This window comes from Cydia pomonella, chromosome 4 (assembly GCF_033807575.1).
Source record: "Cydia pomonella isolate Wapato2018A chromosome 4, ilCydPomo1, whole genome shotgun sequence".
NCBI classification, from domain to species: domain Eukaryota; kingdom Metazoa; phylum Arthropoda; class Insecta; order Lepidoptera; family Tortricidae; genus Cydia; species Cydia pomonella.
The window spans coordinates 4,177,230-4,198,219 of record NC_084706.1 but is presented as its reverse complement, the minus strand read 5'-3'; the positions used below and the strand labels follow the sequence as shown (position 1 = coordinate 4,198,219).

Here is a 20,990-nt window from a genome sequence, read left to right as displayed (position 1 = left end):
AATTAGAAGAGCGCTTGGCCTTGACCTCGTGAGGAAAGGCAGCCACCGAAGTTGGCAACAAAATTGACAATAGTAACAGGAAAATTGTTCTTTACGACTTATATGACCGTGTTTCAAATTTGTTATCAGCAAGGTAATATTTTGTGTTTTCATTAATATGGATTTCCGCAAAGTAACGCCTGATTCTATTCGTTATTTGCAAATGTTTTATACATTTACCTGCAGCACAGTTTTTTTAATAACACGCAATTCTAATAATAGGTACATTATGTAGATTTAATCTACATTTGATCCCCGCCGGCGCGCCACAGGTAGCGTAAGGACCTTGGAGGAAATGGAGGAAACGAGCTACGAGGGAGCGAAGGAAACACTTAAATAATAAATAAAAACTGTTTATTGTATTGTAAAGTGTATTAAATACATATATACAATTGATTCTATTTTCCAGTGTCTTCCTTGAGAGAAACAGTCCTGTTAAACACGATCTAAAACAAATAAAAATAAAATTATAGCTTTTGTTTGCGACTATATATTCCCACTAGTTACCACGAAAAATAAACCCAGAAGTTACCACTAAAATTATGTTAGAGTTCAATACTAATAAAATCAGTAGGTGTGAATAGTACCTATTGTATAAAAAAAATATGAAAGTTGCATGAGTTTCTGTATCCGGTTGTGGCTTAAGAAAGTTGCATTTTATCCACATGTGGGGCAAAGTAATCAGATGCAAATTTTGAGTCGTTTTCTTATGTTAGCTGGTAGAATTGACTTTTAAATGATGATTTTGGATTATACATTTTTAATTAAGTTCATTTGGATTTGATTTGGTTTGATTTTTTTGGTATTTCATAGTTAGTATTTTCCTCGCGTTGGTGTGGTGAAAAATGTTGTGTTTCACTCGGAGGCAAAGTTTGTTTAACCCTCGTGCCTTGAAACCCTCGCACCGCTCAAGATTCCACTTCTCGAACCACTCGCTACGCTCGATTCAATTTTGGAATCTTTCACTTGCTCGGGTATCAATATTAGCACAAGCGGTTAAACAACTACTTTGCCCCCTTGTAAAACAAATAACTATTCCAACGTTTCGACGCAAGTCACTAACAGCACTTAGATCAGGCCACTTACATTATCAGGTTTGGTATCAGGACCGAGGGGTTAATGTTTGAGCTAGCTACTTACATTGTCAGCGTTGGTGTCGGGGTCGACGGAGAAGAAGCCGATCCTCTCGAACTGGAACTTGTCGTAGACCCTGGCCCCGCGGACGGAGCCGTCAGCGAGCGCCTTCACGACCCTGAGCGTGTCGGAGCGGCAGTCCGACAGAAACCCGCCCGGCACTTCGCTCGGGTCCTCCGGGTTCTTGTGTTTGAACCTGTACAGTCATTATTTTACGAATACAAAGAAATAACCGAACATAATAAAACTTACTAAGTACGAATGTGGTCACATATTATTAAAAACCACAGAATTATAACGAGATAGAAGGAAAGAGTGCATGTACCTCGCGTGCAACAAAGTCGCCGGAGGGCTTCAATCCACGCCGAGAATCAGTCGGCTCCCGCCCGCTTGTTTTTCCGGTTTTAACAACAAAATGACTCATTATTCGATAAATAGCTATTGAAACACCACTAATTTACGTTGGAGCTGTTAATCGAGGTATTTTCTTTCATCGGTTAAGTCCTAAGTATCGGTTAAGTTACTCTTTGTCCTGAAATATCTGAAATAATCACCAAGACAGTAGGGGGTGATTGTGTGTCCAACGCTAGTTTTCCATTGCGGCTTTAAGTTGACAAGCAAGACTTGGCATCTGTTCAAAACTAGCGATATAAAAATAAGCTATTCAAACTGTCGTTTCCATGGAAGGTAGAGGTAAGGAATGAAAATATCCATGGGCAGAACTGTTGCAAAAGTGTCCTGCTGTCAGCTATAAATAATAGTTCCAAAACTCTCCAGAGTAGCGCTAGAGTAGCTAAGAACCTAGGCGTTATTGACGGAGTGAAGTGCGCTATCTATCTTTTTTTTTTCCAAATATTGTATGTGTTGTAGCGCCACCTATTTAAGGTTTTTTGACGGACACTTTTTGGTATATGGAGATTTCATTCCATACCTCTACCTTCCATAGTGGAATCATGTTCGAGGTCGATTTGTCATTTATTCTGTCAAAAGTAAGAATAGTGCTGCGATTATCTTACTTGAATTAAATTGATTTCAAAAGCAAAGGAACATTCTTTTTAATACAGTTGGTCAAAAAGTGCTACTTTACGTAGCTGTTTAGCGTTCGCAAAATTGGTTTTTGCGAACTACTGCTTTTTACAGTTTTGAATGATTCACGGTTAGTTTCACTAGACTTAAATCGACCGGGATATGGACCGTGATAACCTTTTATAATTTTTTTGAGCTCCCGATATTTCGACGCAGTTACATGCATCTTGTTCACTGTGTTGACGTATCGGGAGCTCATAATTCATAAACAATATAAAAGGTAATCACGGTTCATATCCCGGTCGATTCAAGTCTACTGCTTTTTACTTTTCCAACTTATTTAAATTTATATCTGACCGTAATCCATACGACTACACCAAAGAGTTTGGATGTCTAAAAACTTGTTTTTTTTTTTCGCTATTACACGTTTATTACGTCCAAAGATATTATCACAAGAAAGAATTTAAAAATGTCTTTGTTATTATACAAATTAAATGTTATATAATACGATATTTCAGAAAAAACATTTTTTTAATTATTTGGCTAAATTAAACTATCATTGCCACGTTGGCTGTCCTTAACAGATAAAATGAAAAATTAAAAAGAAAAACCGGCGCCCGTCATTTTCAGTGTTTTCACTTAAAATTTAGTTGTATCAAAGTAATTCAACTTAAATTGCAACTTTAAGAGTGTTTAATTTTTGCAATGTAACTCATTGCTGAACGTAGTGTAGTGTATAGTGCTGAATTAACAATAGCATTCAAGTTCAAGGAAAAATTCGTAACTAAGTGTAATACTCGCGTCATCAATATTTGTCTTATTGTGATTTTTTCGCAATGTATTAAAAAACGTCGTTCAATGTACGTGTGCAAGTGTCATTATTAACTTGTCCCGTGTCTTTTATTCGCTTACGGCTCTAAAAGCGGCGGCTAAAAGACATCTCGGAACTCGTGAATAATGACACACTTTGCACCCTTGCATTGAAATGCACTGTTTTATATTACTATATCTATACAAAGTACGTAATGAATGGTTATGGTTAATTTAATAACACAACTTCCGTGAGTTAAAGACATATTAAATATATTAAAACGGGCCACTCAACATATTTTAGGTAAAATTCACAACTACAACAAATTTAGAAGGATCATCGAGAGCACGCGTTGGCGGACCGACGTAGACTGCGGGCTGCAGCTCTCAGCGGGCGACGGCGGCGGCCGGGAGGCGAGACATTACCGTCGTTTTAAGCATTATTCTCAAATGATGGGTTGCGCAACAACACTCAGATTATGAGTCAGATATTTATAGAATAAATTTAGTATTTATAGGGAGGCAGGTAAAAAAACAATCAGGTTTTTTTTGTGAAGTTGGGTTAGCCACTCCTACCGCACGTGCATGCGCACGGATAATCTGGTGCAAATATTTCGGCCCGTCTCTTCTTGCTTCCAACAGTAGCAAGCTATCATATACACGCCTGGACTGTTCAAAAGCTCCCTATCCTTGGGCGAACTCAACACCCGTTCAGGTTTCATATCATCATTCGCTTGCCCTTATCCCATTCATTTGTGGTCGGCGCAGCATGTCTTTTTCTTCCATATCTTTCTGTCACCCGTCATCTCATCGTTCACTCGCGTTCATTTCATGTCATCTCTCACACACACACACATATGAGGAAGGAAAATCTTATATGCTATATCAGTTTCGATGATACCTAAAATCGGATTGTCGCGTTTTAATCGATGCTTTTGAATCGTTTTCGCGCATCTTATGTTTCCCATCATTAAATTACACTCGTGACGTCAAAGTATCTTCGTGAAATGTTACACGCTCGGTTACAAACTCTTTTCTTCTATTTCGATATATTTCTGCGTTAAAAACACATGAAAAACAAGTTTTAATCACCTGTCTCCTACTACCGAACGGTGTCAAAAAGTCAACGCAACGTAACGGCAAAGCACATATAACTCTGCAATCGCAGGCGTCCATGGGCTACGTTAACCGCTTACTGTACCGCGGGCCATATATACCTACACTTGCTACCGATGTGGTATAAAAATATCATGTATTTAATTGCAAGCTGTGCTCTTTAATATCTACATACTTAAACACAAAATGGATAAAAGTAAACAGTAGGCAATAAGAATTAGTTACAGGTACACTTACAGTGGTTCGTACAGCCTCACTTCAACGGTGACGGGGTCGGACACCCAGTGGATGAAGGCCTTCGGCTTTTCGGAGGACTCGGCCGGCTCGGCCGGCTCGGCCGTGCACTCCACCTCGACCACCTTGCCTGTCGCGTCGTGAATCACCTTCGATACCTGAAACGTTCTATATTTTAGCCACATTCATTGCGGTTATCTAATACCTAAGATTTAAATTACAATTTGTTTACACACACAAACAAAACCAAATATAAGCACTGAGATATAGATCATAACCCTGGTCCTCTATTGCCTTTAGGTAAAGCTAGTGCAAAACCGAACCTTCGGTTTCGGCAAATAGTCCGGTTTCGGTCGGACACTAGTAACTGATAAATACGAGTATCTGATTGATTTCTATATAGGTGGGGCGTTGTAGTATAAAATAATGTAGGTCAATGTGGAGTAGACCGTCAATCAGATAAGACCGTCTAAAAGCTGTTTCGTCGCTTCAAACTGTTTTGTACAGATACATACTTCACTTACAGAAAGTCGGTAGAGCAGAAAGAGCGAAGCTCTTCTTTTCTCACTGTGTGAGCGAAGTACGTATACAAATACGAGAATTTTTGTGAGAGTTAGGATGGCGGGTGCAGTTAGTTTTATGGCAGTTGGGTGCAACTCACCCCAAGTCATGATAAATACGAACCTTAACTACGTATCCGGCGTGCCTCAGACCCACAGACTGCGTGGGCGTCAGACGTCGGTACCCCTTCTCGGGCTGCTCCTTAAAGTCGGTGGCCTCAATGTATATGACCCGGTTGAACACGACCTTGTGGGAGCCCTTCTCGGGCTCGTTCGGGAAGTTCGGCACGGACACGGATACGGGCTTGTCGCTCGGGAAATTGGTGATGGTAATCTTCAGCGGATCCAATACGACCATCACTCTGGAAAATAGACATTGAGTAAATGGTTGGATCGACAGTTTCTTGTTGTTATTATGTTCCATCAGCCAGATTCAATTGTAGCACAGCGAGCTCGAAGCATTGCAACATTACGATATGGGCTTATAACTTCCTGCCTCAAAAATGTACCTATGTTTGGTGAATTTAATTATTTATAAATTAGGTATAATTTAAGTATGTATAATGAGAATGCTGAGGTGGTCGTCAGGGGTTACACTTCTTGACAAGGTACCTAACCGGTATATTCGTGGCAGTCTCAAAATAAGGCCCATACCTGAAAAGCTGGAAGAAACACGACTTCGGTGGTATGGTCATGTCATGAGGAGGCCTGCCGACCACATGACAAGAAAAGTGCTGGAACTTGAACCGAAACCAAGGCATTGCGGGAGATCTCGAACTACATGGATATCCGTCATAAATAAATACCTCAAAAGCTCCAATACGGACCCAGAGACGACCCAGAAAAAATCACTATGGAGACTAAGGATTAGGAGAGCCGACCCCAAATAGAGATGAGAATAAGGCCTGAAGAAGAAGAAGGTATAATTCAATTATTATTTTAAACCATAATATATACAATTGGGTTTAACTCTTTGAACGCCGCGCCTAACGTGCGCGGCGCGTCATCGTGAACCTTGTCGGAATGCACAAAGGTTAATATTGGGCTGCGGCCGCGCGCGTCAGTTGACAGTTTTGGCGGTCAAAGCCTTAAAGAATAACCCGGGAGGATGAAACCATGTCAAAGGCGGAATGGAAGTGCAATGTGCTCTTGCTGGAGTACTAAAGTGAAACATCTCACTCCAAGGGCATTTTGCGGACACATCAATTATTAAGGTTTACAAAAAAACATTTTAAATATCATAATTGTACCGGTGTGAAATTAGCGGCTAAAAAAACATCGTTACCACTATATATCGAAGTTTCTTCAAATATAAACCCTTCCATCTTTGTCTCGGGGATGGTTGGGGTAGAAACGCCCGCATGAAGGCGGAAGTTGTTGCTCCTGGTGCACTATCTCTCGATCATTCACCACCAAGTTGATAGCCTAGAGGTGTTGGAGAAGATAGGGTTGTTGGTTCCTAGGAGGGTTCGCGTGTTACACGAGGCATGCACCTACCGCGCGTGCTTTATCATTTTTCCATACGATGCTCACTCGGAACGGCACACTTGGGCAAAAATGCTAGACAATTTTCAATTTTCATAAATTTTATTGACTGAAATTGAATAGGGTAACATGTAATATGTTTTGACATTTAATTTATTTTATCTATATTGTTTTACCTTATTTCTGATGTTAGTTTCTTGCTTTTTTAGAGTGTAAGTAAAATGACAATTTGTATTCCTTGTGACATTTTTACACGCATTATTACGCACATTAATATTTAATACATGCCAGCGAATTAAAGATTCTCTCTTCTTTATTATTATTGATAATTTATGTTTTCCTATCATGCAAGTGAATTGGTCTGAAACTGTAAGTTTGCATTTTATTCAATAAATAAAATAAAATAAAACAAATATATTATGTAAATGTACTCTATCTTCAAACAACAAAACTAAAAAAGTACAATATTGGATATGATAATGGCCTCCTAGCCTAGTAGCCTAGACCCTACCTACGAAGCAGGAAATACCGGGTGCGAATCCCGGGGAGAGCGTTTATTTATGTCAATCACAAATAATTGTTCCCGAGTTATGGAATGGAGTATCTAAGTAAATAGGTTTGTGGCCTCAGAACACTTTTGCAGACATGTGAGGAATATGCATCCGAGCATGGTCTATATATAACACTGCTTAGAGCGAAATCATGGTGTTTAAGGCGGGGCCCAGAGACCCACAACATGTTTCCTCTCTTGTCCTTAATGGAGTACCTCTTAGCAGAGTTCAACAGTTCAAGTACCTCGGACATGTGTTAACCGAGGACCTGAAAGATAACGCAGATATGGAGCGGGAGCGTAGGTCGTTGGCGGCACGAGCGAACATGATCGCCCACAGATTTGCACGTTGTTCAACTATAGTAAAAATAACCCTTTTTAAGGCGTACTGTACTTCCTTCTACACTAGCAATCTGTGGGCTCATTTCACTCAAAAGTCGTTTAACTCCCTACGCGTCCAATATAATAACGCGTTCAGGGTGATGTTGCGGCTGCCGCGCCGCTGTAGTGCATCGAGCATGTTCGCGGAAGCGCGCACCGATTGCTTCTACCGCCGCAACAGCGTCCTAGCAATGATCGCAGACCGGCTGGACTGCCCCTATTTGAATCACTGTATAAGTGTTCACGTAGGTACGGGTGCCAGTAATTGATTAGTAGTATTGGATTTTATGTAATTTAATGTATTATAATATTTAATTTATAACAAACTTTAATTTAATTTTTATTGTAATGTCTATTTTAATCCTATGTTAATATAATTTGTATTGTGTGGACCATTGTGGTCTATAAATAAATAAATTGATTGATTGATAATTTATTTATATACGATTATACGTATGTATATCGTCGCCTAGCACAGTACCTGGGCGCGGACACGTTGAGCGCGTCGCGGACGGCGGCGTCGAGCACGGCGGGGTCGACGGCGCCGAGCGCGCCGGTGACGCCGAGGCCGGCGCAGAAGCTGTTGATGTACAGTACCTGGGCGCGGACACGTTGAGCGCGTCGCGGACGGCGGCGTCGAGCACGGCGGGGTCGACGGCGCCGAGCGCGCCGGTGACGCCGAGGCCGGCGCAGAAGCTGTTGATGTACAGTACCTGGGCGCGGACACGTTGAGCGCGTCGCGGACGGCGGCGTCGAGCACGGCGGGGTCGACGGCGCCGAGCGCGCCGGTGACGCCGAGGCCGGCGCAGAAGCTGTTGATGTACAGTACCTGGGCGCGGACACGTTGAGCGCGTCGCGGACGGCGGCGTCGAGCACGGCGGGGTCGACGGCGCCGAGCGCGCCGGTGACGCCGAGGCCGGCGCAGAAGCTGTTGATGTACAGTACCTGGGCGCGGACACGTTGAGCGCGTCGCGGACGGCGGCGTCGAGCACGGCGGGGTCGACGGCGCCGAGCGCGCCGGTGACGCCGAGGCCGGCGCAGAAGCTGTTGATGTACAGTACCTGGGCGCGGACACGTTGAGCGCGTCGCGGACGGCGGCGTCGAGCACGGCGGGGTCGACGGCGCCGAGCGCGCCGGTGACGCCGAGGCCGGCGCAGAAGCTGTTGATGTACAGTACCTGGGCGCGGACACGTTGAGCGCGTCGCGGACGGCGGCGTCGAGCACGGCGGGGTCGACGGCGCCGAGCGCGCCGGTGACGCCGAGGCCGGCGCAGAAGCTGTTGATGTACAGTACCTGGGCGCGGACACGTTGAGCGCGTCGCGGACGGCGGCGTCGAGCACGGCGGGGTCGACGGCGCCGAGCGCGCCGGTGACGCCGAGGCCGGCGCAGAAGCTGTTGATGTACAGTACCTGGGCGCGGACACGTTGAGCGCGTCGCGGACGGCGGCGTCGAGCACGGCGGGGTCGACGGCGCCGAGCGCGCCGGTGACGCCGAGGCCGGCGCAGAAGCTGTTGATGTACAGTACCTGGGCGCGGACACGTTGAGCGCGTCGCGGACGGCGGCGTCGAGCACGGCGGGGTCGACGGCGCCGAGCGCGCCGGTGACGCCGAGGCCGGCGCAGAAGCTGTTGATGTACAGTACCTGGGCGCGGACACGTTGAGCGCGTCGCGGACGGCGGCGTCGAGCACGGCGGGGTCGACGGCGCCGAGCGCGCCGGTGACGCCGAGGCCGGCGCAGAAGCTGTTGATGTACAGTACCTGGGCGCGGACACGTTGAGCGCGTCGCGGACGGCGGCGTCGAGCACGGCGGGGTCGACGGCGCCGAGCGCGCCGGTGACGCCGAGGCCGGCGCAGAAGCTGTTGATGTACAGTACCTGGGCGCGGACACGTTGAGCGCGTCGCGGACGGCGGCGTCGAGCACGGCGGGGTCGACGGCGCCGAGCGCGCCGGTGACGCCGAGGCCGGCGCAGAAGCTGTTGATGTACAGTACCTGGGCGCGGACACGTTGAGCGCGTCGCGGACGGCGGCGTCGAGCACGGCGGGGTCGACGGCGCCGAGCGCGCCGGTGACGCCGAGGCCGGCGCAGAAGCTGTTGATGTACAGTACCTGGGCGCGGACACGTTGAGCGCGTCGCGGACGGCGGCGTCGAGCACGGCGGGGTCGACGGCGCCGAGCGCGCCGGTGACGCCGAGGCCGGCGCAGAAGCTGTTGATGTACAGTACCTGGGCGCGGACACGTTGAGCGCGTCGCGGACGGCGGCGTCGAGCACGGCGGGGTCGACGGCGCCGAGCGCGCCGGTGACGCCGAGGCCGGCGCAGAAGCTGTTGATGTACAGTACCTGGGCGCGGACACGTTGAGCGCGTCGCGGACGGCGGCGTCGAGCACGGCGGGGTCGACGGCGCCGAGCGCGCCGGTGACGCCGAGGCCGGCGCAGAAGCTGTTGATCGCCGCCGCCGGCACGCCGCGCCGCCGCAGCGCCGTCAGCGTGTACAGGCGCGGGTCATCCCAGTCTATAAGTAACGATACAGTTACAAGAAATGCAACAAAAGTAATGAAAATTAATTAAAAAAAAAGAAAATGGAAGTGCCACCGATATACTTCCGAATGCTACACAAAAAAATAGAAGCGAATCGTATTCTATTTCGTACTAATAGAAATAGTTGTTTGTTTAACAGTAGTACGATCTGTCATACCGTTAACAATTCCTTCGTCAATAAGCTTGGCTATCTTCCGCTTGGACACGACGGTGTAGTTCACGTTCAGCCGCCCGTACTCCCACTGCACAGGACAGTAGATGCCCAGCGCGTTGCACAGCCAATAGTACGATGATCTGTTTACACATTTTAAGTATATTATAGTAACACTCTATCAACCAGGCCGTATGCTTATTTTCCACCGACGTAGTATAAAAAAATAAAATAAATATAAAAACTCTCCAGTGGCGTCCTCAAATAAACCAATTCATTTCTGTAAAATTCAGTGTATTAAAATTGTTGTTCTACTTATATTAGTTATATTTGAGCTGGGGTAGTTAGAGTAGCGCTACCTCGTTTCAAGCAAAATAGGCACAATGGTTGTCGATTTGCGGAAAATGCCCAGAAGCACTAACTAACTAACTATATTTGATTCGTTTCCTGAGTCATGATAATCCCTAAAGTTTTACCTCCGGGACTGGAACTCTTTAGTGCAAAGAGAATGTGTGATGTGCTCGATACTGTCGCAAAGACAGTGGGTGTAATCGTAGGTGGGGTAAATGCACCACTTGCTGCCGGTACGGTGGTGCGGCTTGAACTTTATTCTGTACGCCACGGGGTCCTGCTTGCCCTCCTCCAGGGTAATCTTCATTCTCAGTGTAGCTTCGCCTTCGTCGATTTTGCCGTTCTTCATGTCCTAATTATGAAACAAACTTTAGAAATCATTCTTGGAGTTAGGTTGCTAAAGTGGATGATCAGGAATGCGTGCAGAAATGAATGTGTAGATATGTACTATGTTGTGGCGTTTAATAAATGTATATTCTTTCTTTCTTTCTTCTTCTTACATTTAACTTTAACTGGGAGGTCGGTAAGCTGTTATTTAAATGTGTTACGGAAACACGGACTGATTTCATGAAGCTGATTTGTATTATGTTAAGTAAAAAGTTTTTTTTGTCTACATCGGTGGTAAACAAGCATACGGCCGGCCTGATGGTAAGCAGTCTCCGTCCTGATGATAAACTAGGTTTTAGTCCTGACACCTGGTTACCTTCTTGTAGAAAATCACCGAGCAACTTGTTCCAATCTATACCACACCAACTGCTTGAGATAAATCAAGGGTTCAAAAGCCACTCTCACGTCAGGGTTAGCCAACTAACTCAGAGTTGAACGTTTATACAGTACAGTTTAACCTTGTATAAAGTTAATTCCGAGTTACTTGGCTAACCTTGGAACGCGCAAGCACAAAAAAATTGTGTCATTGACCGCCGGCAGGAATAGGAACAGATGGGTCAACATACACACCTTTACTTTATAAGTGTATACTTACTTCAAAGAGTTGTAAACTCTCTCCAATGGGCCTATTTCTATATGGTGAAGGTGGAGGATTGAAGCCTTTGATCTCTTCAGACTTTTGGTGGCACACATAGGCCAAATCCTTCTTAATTAACTGCACCGCCCACTCATACAGCTGGTCAAAGTTGTCTGATGAATGGGTGATTTTATATGGTTTGTAACCTGAAATCATGGAAATTAGAAGATATATAGTATAGTTTGATAGTTATTTTAATGTATCTTCAATCTGCCTAGTTTAAATTATTTTAGTACTAAACTAGACACCACATTTTGGATGAAAGGATAAAATTAATTTCCAATTGAAGACGTGAGTGGATGAACGTGCTATGTCATATTTTTCATATTTTGTTTATATGTTTTAAATATGGATTTGAAGCTATTACAAATAGCTTCATAATTTCAGATTTCATGTGTTTAGGCCATAATAGCCTTAAACCCAATTGATAAACGTGTTATGAACACAAAAAGAAAAAATCTGTGTGGATGAAGGTGCTAAGTGCGTTGACACAGAAGAATGTATCATTTTTTTTTATACCACGACGGTGGCAAACAAGCATATGTATCATGTTTGTGTTTGAATTATAGCATCTTCATCCATGTCGAGGTGTATTTAATTTCACATAATATTAGAGTAAAAAGTGTCAGTAATGAGAGGAGGTTATTCTCCTGTTAACAGTATTTATTTATTTAACTTGAAATAGGAATATGATTATTTGGCAACAAGTTTCTAAGTAATGGAATTTTGGATTCTTAAGTGAAAACAAGAAGATACCAAAATACTTAGGCAATTGACACCTACATGCACTGTATTGATTTACTTCATGAGTGAATGTGAATGAAGGTATTATGTACCTTTTTTCATAAAAAATATAGTGATATGTTTACTTCTAAAATAATGATTATATTTATTTGTCTATCAGTGTATATCTTACATTTTTACAAAAAAAAACATTGTATTATCTATTGTTAAACATTTTTAAAGCTGATCAATCTTTTACTGCAATTTAATCAAAATGATGTTTTTGTAACATAGCATGTTCATCCATTCATGTCTTCAATAATAGAGGGATAGTACAACCAAAAAACTGATCTTAAACCCAACTAACAATATTTGTCAATCCACTAACACATAATGAAACCAAATATCACTTACCAAGCCACTCAACCATATCCTTGATTCCTACAAAGAATTTTTCCTCCTCTTTTTCCGGATTGGTATCATCATACCTCAAGAAACATACTCCGTCATGAGCTGCAGCATACCCAAAATTAATATTAATAGCCTTAGCGTGGCCAATATGTAGAATTCCATTAGGCTCTGGGGGGAACCTAGTTCTAACTTTCCCTCCAGTAATTTTCAGATGCTCTTGAAGTAGTCTCTTAGTATCTGGAGTCACAACATAGCCATCAGACTTATAGTTTTCACCCGGCGCATGGAAGGGGAGCTTTTTCATCAGCTCATGGATGGAAACTGCCCCAACAGAGTCTCCAGCAGCTTCAGATTTTTCTGGTTTGGCAGCTGCTGAAATTTTGTCATTTAAGTTATGATGCAGACTTGTGACAGGACAGGACAGCAAACAAATGAGCAAATAGTCTCAATACAGAAAAAACGGACCCACAAAGCAGCTCAGTTTATGTAGACTTGCCACGCCTGAAGCAAGCAATCTGCATGGCCACAATGTGAGTTATGTCTTCATATACTGAGTTGCTTCGCACAGCAAGTTTTTGGAAGTAGGCTTGTTCTGTTGGGGTTAATATGATGTGTAATAACGCAAACCATAACAAACATCTTTCATATGTCAATGTGGAATTCATTTATGTATCTTCTCTTGATTGCAAAATCACTAAACATTACCAACTGAGTTTAAGACTTTGTTTAGTGCTTAAACCTTATTTTTACAAAACTAGGCTATGTAGGCAGACATATACTTGATGTGAGGCAAAATAGAAACTTGTCAGGGTCTGCCATAAATTTCTCAAAACCAATATTTGAATTACCTTTAGCATCTTTGACCTGCTTCTTTCCTGTCTCAGACCCTTTGGCTTTCTTCTCTGGTTTAGGGGCAGGTGCCAAATCAGCTTCAGTTTTAGGTCCAAGTAAATCCAAAATCTGAAAAATATATGTACCTATAAAGTGCTTGTTTTTAACCCCAAATGGAGATATTATTTGCATTGCATTATAAAATCTTCACATTAATTAATTTGCTTATCTTACTGCAATAAACCTAATTTACACAGAAAAGACCAAGAACTTATTACTCTTGAGGCAATCTATATTAACAACACCTAGATTGGCCTTTTGATTGATATTTCTCATAATTCAGTATACTGCTAGTAAACTTTTGTTGATCAAATTAATACTTTTGTACAAAATGAACATGGCATCAGAATATAAAAGCATTTGAACAAATACAATAATTTACCATATTGTTTGTAATCAAGAAGTTTCTTTGTAATATTTGATCAGTTTGTTCATCTTTCAAGTTTACCAAAAATGTAAATAACACTATAGTACATATGTGTCACTTCATACCTGAACATCAACTTCATTCTTAATAGCTTTACCATCTGCCCATGGCAAGTCAGCTCTCACGGCTTGCATCACAATGCCAGAATTGAACCGGTATCTTTTCTGAATTAGCTCCTCTTTATATTTGGCCATATGTTTCTCAACAGCCTGCTCCACCTGTTCTGGGGTGACCACCACTCCTACCCCACAGGCCTTTTCAAATGCGGCATTATCAATGCTAGCCTCACTAATGTGACTAAGAAGATATTCCAGAGCAGCGTCCACTCGTAACGTCGAATCGAGCTTCCCACTTTCAATATATTTACAGATGAACGGCAGTTGGTTTGCAATTTGAGGCTTAATTTTAGTAGCCAGGTGGTAGATTAACATGCCTGCTCCTGCTGGCAAACTTGCAACGTTGACCTGTGGAAGAGATTTTAACAAATAATACATCTTTTAAGATTCTTCAAACAGTTTCGAAGTATCGGAAAAGTACCTCATTAAGACCGGCGAGTAAAAACTTGGTAACGTTTACATTTTTCAACGTTTCTTTGGCCTTTTGTTCACTTAGACCTAAATGCTTAAACTTTTCTATAGTTTCTTCCGGCGACATGTTTAAAAATAACTCTACGTAAGCCTAGTGAACTACGAAAAGAAAGGACCGCTCACTATGCGGCAATACGTTTGATGCGAGCTTGTGCGTGTCGAAGACAAAAATGTCAATTTTGCACTGACAAGTGACAATGACAAGACATAATATGTCTAAATTGACAACACAACATACGTTCAGGACCAAAATAATGTAGTCTATTTAACTATGCTGTATTAACTTTTGTCATAGAATTTACACAAATACTGATGTTCTATCAATTATAAGATCATCTTTTAGAAATTTGTATGAAAATTTTAGTGTAGATTCAAAAACTACCAAATCTGCAGCATTGGGGTATTACAGCTGAACGCAACAACATTAAAAAGTATTTGAGACATTATTAAAAGCGCTTTCCATTTGGAACGAAAATCCAGTAAAATTGTTTATGAAAAGAAAAATACTTCTGGGGGCCTACCGCAAAAACCGAAATTCGCAAATTGCGGGGATCTTTCTCTTTTACTCTTAGTAAGACGCTATTAGAGTGACAGAGAAAAATGCCCGCAATTGACGAATTTCGATTTTCCCGGTAGCCGCCCAGGGGGCCTACCGCGAAAACCGAAATTCGCAAATTGCGGGGATCTTTCTCTTTTACTCTTAGTAAGACGTCATTAGAGTGACAGAGCAAAATGCCCGCAATTGACGAATTTCGATTTTCCCGGTAGCCGCCCAGAGGGCCTACCACGAACCACGTTCGACGTGTTGTCTCTTTGTCGCAGGAAGGTGGAGGTAAGGAATGAAATCTCCATGTACCAAAAAGTGGCATCAAAAAACCTTAAACAGGTGGCGCTACAATTTCTACAATACTTGAAAAAACAAAAAAAAATCATAGACAGCGCACTTCACTCCGTCAATAACGCCTAGGTTCTTAGCTACTCTGGAGAGATTGGGAACTATTATTTATAGCTTATAGCTGACAGCTGGACACTTTTGCAACAGTTCTACCCAAAGATCATATAATCACTACGTTTGTTCTACCATAAGAGATTTCACTCCTTTTAATTCCACACTCCATAAACATTTATTTATTTTTGATTATGGAAGGTAGAGGCAAGGAACTAAATCTCCATATACCAAAAAGTGTCCGACAAAACACCATAAATAGGTGGCGCTACAATACCTAGAATACTTGAGAAAAAAATCTAATCATAGACAGCGCACTTCACTCCGTCAATAACGCCTAGGTTCTTAGCTACTCTAGCGCTACTCTGGAGAGATTTGGAACTATTATTTATAGCTGGCAGCTGGAAACTTTTGCAACAATTCTGCCTAAGGAGTTTCTGTTCCTTGCCTCTATCTTCCATATTTTTGATGTTTTTGATTGACAGCAAACAATAGTTGCTAGGTAACAAAATTATAAATAAAGAATGGTCTTGACAAACGAGGTATATACAACCTTCTTAATGTTGTATTCATGCCTTAACATTATATCCATTTATAGTAGCTAGCTACATATTATTAATCTGTGATTTATAGTGGCATCTAGTGATGTAGTCTACATAATCGGAGGTCAACTTTACGCAGAAGTAGGGTTTCTGTAATAAAATAACAGAAATCGCTACCATCTTTACTAACTTTAACTATATTGCTAGTGTCCCTCTGGCCTCGTCTATGATTTTACCTACTTAATTGTTTTCTGTGACCTAATTTCATTTATCTAAATTAAGATGTAAGTGGAGGACCCGCACGAAATCGCCTTTTCATACAAACTTAGTCCTCATTTTCCTCTCTGGATATTAACATTATTGAAAACATTTTGACACAATTTGTTGTATATCGACCACGTTTGTTTTTTTTTTCAAATTTTTAATTATTATAAGAGTCAGCGAGTATTTAAAAAATACATGAAAAATCTTTTTTGGTGCTCCTAATTTTTACAATAGTCAATGTATGTTAATGTACCTACATCAAATTATGTAAAAATATTTTCCAAGTCTACGTTTGTATGGAGAAGCAGCCGTCCCCTTTCCTCTTAAAACAAATGTGCTTACTAAAATTACTGTAGGTACTGTTTGTTCACCTATATGTTAAATGGAATGGCGAATATGAAATCAAATTAAGTATCCCTTCCACTTAAGCGGAACGTTATGCAGAGGCGATTAAACGGAAGGAATAAAGTCGATGTAGATTATGCAAATGGTGTTGAGTTTAAATCTCGAAGCTGACGGCTCACTGATCCGGCGGCGTTCAGATTTACGCATCTTTGATTACAATAAGGCACGCCCACGGAAATGATCTGGTGGTTTAAACAAAGACACAATTGTTGTCTATGTTTATAGTATTTTTCACCTCAGGCGGCCTACCGCGAAAACCGAATTTCACAAATGACGGGGATCTTTCTCTTTTACTTTCATTAAGGCCTATAAGAGTGACAGAGAAATATGCCCGCAATTGACAAACTTCGATTTTCGCGGTTATAGCCTTGAGGGCTTACCGCGAACCACGTTCGACGTGTTGGCTCCCTGTCACACTTACGTATGAATATACAAGTGCGACAGAGAGGCAACACGTCGAACGTGGTTCGCGGTGGGCCCTCTGTTACGTGCACGTTGACCATAGGATTCAAGGTTTTTTTTTCATATGAATCGGAAGTCGTAAAAACAAATACCTTTAAGTATGTTCATTATTAGGACTTTATTTGATTAAAATACATCAAATACCCAGTAGTCTCACCACTGGGGGCCTACCGCGAAAATCGAAGTTCGTCAATTGCGGGCATTTTTCTCTGTCACTCTAATGACGTCTTAGAGAGAGTAAAAGAGAAAAATCCCCGCAATTGGCGAATTTCGGTTTTCGCGGTAGGCCTCCTGAGACTACGGGACTCGGAACCCCACTAGCCGGCCGTTATAATGAGATGGCTGGACACTGGGTACTGTCCTATACTACTCTTTGCTAGGTACTTAAAGGTTGTCTATTGCTACACAGGAGGCTGATAACTGGCAATAAGGCCCTTTCATTATATTTACTGGAATATTTCCAAAAGCAATATTCATTTATGTTTTATTCTTCATAAAAAATAAACTTTATTACATTCTTGAACAGTAAAAACATTAATGATTCTTATTGGTCAATCAGTAGGCAAACTAAACGATCCTGAACATAGAAATTTCGTAAAAAGTCAGACTACTGGTGCCTTTACCCTATTCCTCCGCGTTTCCTATTAAGATGTGTGGCTAACTGGCTACCAGTTCGGCACTGGGGGCTTACCGCGAAAACCGAAATTCGTCAATTGCGGGCATTTTTCTCTGTCACTCTAATTACGTCTTAGTAAGAGTAAAAGAGAAAGATCCCCGCAATTTGCGGATTTCGTTTTTCGCGGTAAGCGCCCTGACATGAATGCTCGTGAACGTAATTTACTTTCTATACATCTCGCTCGCACTTATATGCGAGTACGAGCGAGATACATAAAAAAAATACGAGCGAAATGTATGTATCAGTATGTCAGTTTTGACACTGTCATTGACCCATGGTACTGACTGGTACTTGAAGCAGTACTATGGTACTATTAGTTATTCTGTGCTTGAAGTGTATAAGCGCTAAACCTAGATCAGCAAGTATTTTCTACAAGATAACAAGATGTATTTTTTCGCAAAGAGATCTAGAACTTTTTTGTGTAAAATTATTATTAATGTTGTCTTATACCATATTTTCATAGAGAACGTAAAATTTGAGTAAAATGCTAATTCTCCAGAATGGCACACTTTTTCCAAGATGGCTGCGATTCCTCGAGGTCCTCAAATGTCAAAAATGGAAACAGCAAAAGACAAAGGAGTCTTTGCCAAGATGGGACACTCCGACAACTCCGATTGTCGAATGTGCGGCGAAGAGGAAGAGACAGTAATATACCTACTCGTAATGTGTGAATTGCATGCCCTCGCCTGACAAAGAATGAAGGGCTTTGAAGCAGACTACCTTACTTTGGACCCGGGTACGTCCTTAAACTACGTCCACAAGAGAGGTATGGGCATTGTGAACAAGGGCGGATCCACCGTTGTGGGCACGATGGGCATGCCCACAACCCTAATAGGGTGCCATATTGATTCGCCGAGTAAAATTACGCTGTTTTGTTTCGCAGACGCTTTGGCAGAGGACTGTTTGGCAGAATTTTAGTACGCAGAGTAGTCAGTTGGCAACTTGGCATAACATTGATAAGCAGATTTACTTTAGAGTAATCGTTTGGTAACCGTCACAATTACCGGAGAAACCCTTGGTCGAACGAAACACGATAGGTAGAGTGATTTTTTGTATTAATTAGAAATTCGAGCATGTTAATATCAGCTGACCCCTACTTATTAACAAGAATAATAATCATTTACTAACATTACAGGGGCATTTATTTTTAGCTTAAGGAGTCTTAGAAATCTTAAACATTAACAAATATTAGTACAATTTCCAAAAATAATGCCAGCTTTTAATTTTTAGGCGTAGGAGTTTTTTAGCGTAGTTATCTATCTAAACAGGGCTCCGTGGACTGCAATAAACCGCTTGCCATTTTCGATATTTTACCTTATACGCCGATAATATAATATGTATGTAGTATATGTACCTATGTACCGCAATTGCTAAATTATTAACTAAACCGGTATAATTTAACTGTCACTTTATTCAAAATTAAATGTAAAAAAAAACGTTAGTCGGGTAAAAGTTGTTTAAACGGATAGATTACACTGCCAAATGAAATTCTTGGGTAACTAATGGATTACCAAGTTTTGTGCTAAGAAAGAAAAAAACACCAACCAAAAGACTTACCAAAAGTTTTTGGATTGATTCTCATTTGCCAAACAATTTATCGCAAAATTCGCAAAAACATTATGCCAAAAAATCATTTCTCAACTCAACAAATAGCATAAAAATGTTCTGCATTAGAACTTTTTGCAAAAAAATGTTCTGGGGGCACTACGCCACGATGCGCAAAAAGAAGCGCAAGGGCACTACCTACCTTTTTTCGAAGTGCTTCGTCATTTCTTTGAACCCTCATAAATTGGGTTTGGATTTTTTTTCTATACCACGTCGGTGGCAAACAAGCGTACGGCCTGCCTGATGGTAAGCAGTCACCGTAGCCGGATGGACGCCTACAACACCAGAGATATTACATGCGCTTTGCCGACCCTTTAAAAACCTGTACGCTCGTTTTTTGAAGAACCAGATAGACAACATTCTTGGGATATAATGTCAGTAGTGGACTTATTAAGCATTAAAAAAATCGATTGGCATAGCTCTTATACTTAAGATTTTATTCGTATCTAAAAAAAAACAATTTCGTCACTGACTCACTCACTGATGATCATCAAAACCCTTAGGGTCCTTCCTGAAGTCCTAGGAAGCTGAAATTTGGTACATAAAAAATTTTGAATTTTTAGCCCCTAAGGGGCTGAAAAGGGGAGTGGAATTTTGAATGGGGTATCAATAACCGCTGAACCGATTTAGTTGAAATTCGGTATGTAGATTGTTTTTGTTATTGGAAAGAATATAAAATAATTTGCGTAAGGGGGGGAAAAGGGGTTGAAGTCTGTATGAGGAATCGGTAAAAAACAGAGTGTATACAAGATGCCCCCAGATCATCTAAATTTTTAATAGTAAATCACTCCCAACCCTTTAAATTAGGGGATGGAAGATTGTCATAAGTAAGTTACAAAAATATTATCATGTAAGGTTTATTATGTATTTATTTTTATTTATTGAGAAGTTCTACAGCGTTTACAATAAATAATAGACAAAAAACCTGAGTACTAAGCATAGCCAATAACAGGGAGTTCCCTGGAATTTACACAAAATAAAGTATCATCTGTGGGTAGACTTGCGACTTGTACTGTACAAGAATTATAAATATAAATTAAATTGTAGATCTTTAAGATACAAAGAAAAAGAGAATAAGAAAAGAAAAATAGTACCTAACTAAAACCTGGGAAAATTCCTAAATAAAAATTCCTAAAAAAAAAATTTTTACAAAGTTATAATTTTGCGAGTATCACTCTAAGAACAAATTCAATTTCCTACTTTCCTATGAAAATATTTTTATTGGCCAAGAAGAAACCATAAGGCTTACGCTGTCAAAAAGTTATCAGATCTCTTGTAGAGCCAAGCTTCTAACTCTTGTGGGGGTTGGAGGGGGGGGGGGGGGGTCTCAGTTGGTCTTTGTGGGGGTTGCAGATCTAACCAAACCTGCTTTTCTGGCAACAGTTTGCCTGGTCGCAGTTCTAACTTAACCCACTTTTCTGACAACGGTTTGTCTTTCTGGGGGTTGCAGTTCTAACCTAACCTGTTTTTCTAGCAAGAGTTCGTTATTACCAGGGTCGCAGTTCGAACCTAACCTAGCTCGCTTTTTTGGCAACAATTCGTTTTTATGTTGTAGTAAAAAATAAATAAAAATAGACTAAACATTACTATGGATAAAACATCGTTTATAAAGTAATATGTTTGACAAACTAAAAATTGTTAAACATTTTTAAACC

At 41.6% G+C, this 20,990-nt stretch overlaps 1 protein-coding gene across 3 annotated transcripts; it reads right to left on the bottom strand.

The window, feature by feature from the left end:
* Nucleotides 1-376: 376 nt before the first annotated feature.
* Nucleotides 377-14,955, bottom strand: LOC133516878 (probable glutamine--tRNA ligase). 3 transcript variants are annotated; one of them, XM_061849900.1, is made up of 12 exons: nt 14,386-14,609; nt 13,914-14,312; nt 13,379-13,490; nt 12,534-12,902; nt 11,355-11,542; nt 10,498-10,724; nt 10,028-10,164; nt 9,673-9,844; nt 5,044-5,281; nt 4,363-4,517; nt 1,180-1,369; nt 377-485 (listed from the first exon to the last, which is right to left on the bottom strand). In XM_061849900.1, the coding sequence occupies exons 1-12, from the start codon at nt 14,500-14,502 to the stop codon at nt 438-440; spliced, it is 2,352 nt and encodes a 783-aa protein (XP_061705884.1). In that variant the 5' UTR covers nt 14,503-14,609; the 3' UTR covers nt 377-437. The 3 variants fall into 3 exon arrangements, with proteins under 3 accessions (XP_061705884.1, XP_061705882.1, XP_061705883.1); XM_061849898.1 differs by lacking the exons at nt 377-485; nt 1,180-1,369; nt 4,363-4,517 and having other exon boundaries at nt 5,144-5,281; nt 7,817-9,844; nt 14,386-14,955; XM_061849899.1 differs by lacking the exons at nt 377-485; nt 1,180-1,369; nt 4,363-4,517 and having other exon boundaries at nt 5,144-5,281; nt 7,817-9,844; nt 12,534-12,899; nt 14,386-14,955.
* Nucleotides 14,956-20,990: the final 6,035 nt, after the last annotated feature.

Excerpts from the sequence above, each read along its gene's own strand:
- LOC133516878 (XM_061849898.1), bottom strand. The coding sequence starts at position 14,502 with ATGTCGCCGGAAGAAACTATAGAAAAGTTTAAGCATTTAGGTCTAAGT. Across the intron at positions 11,543-12,533 it reads GGATATGGTTGAGTGGCTTG|GTTACAAACCATATAAAATC; the intron begins GTAAGTGATATT and ends CCATGATTTCAG. Across the intron at positions 10,165-10,497 it reads AAAGAGTTCCAGTCCCGGAG|ATCATCGTACTATTGGCTGT; the intron begins GTAAAACTTTAG and ends ATGTGTAAACAG.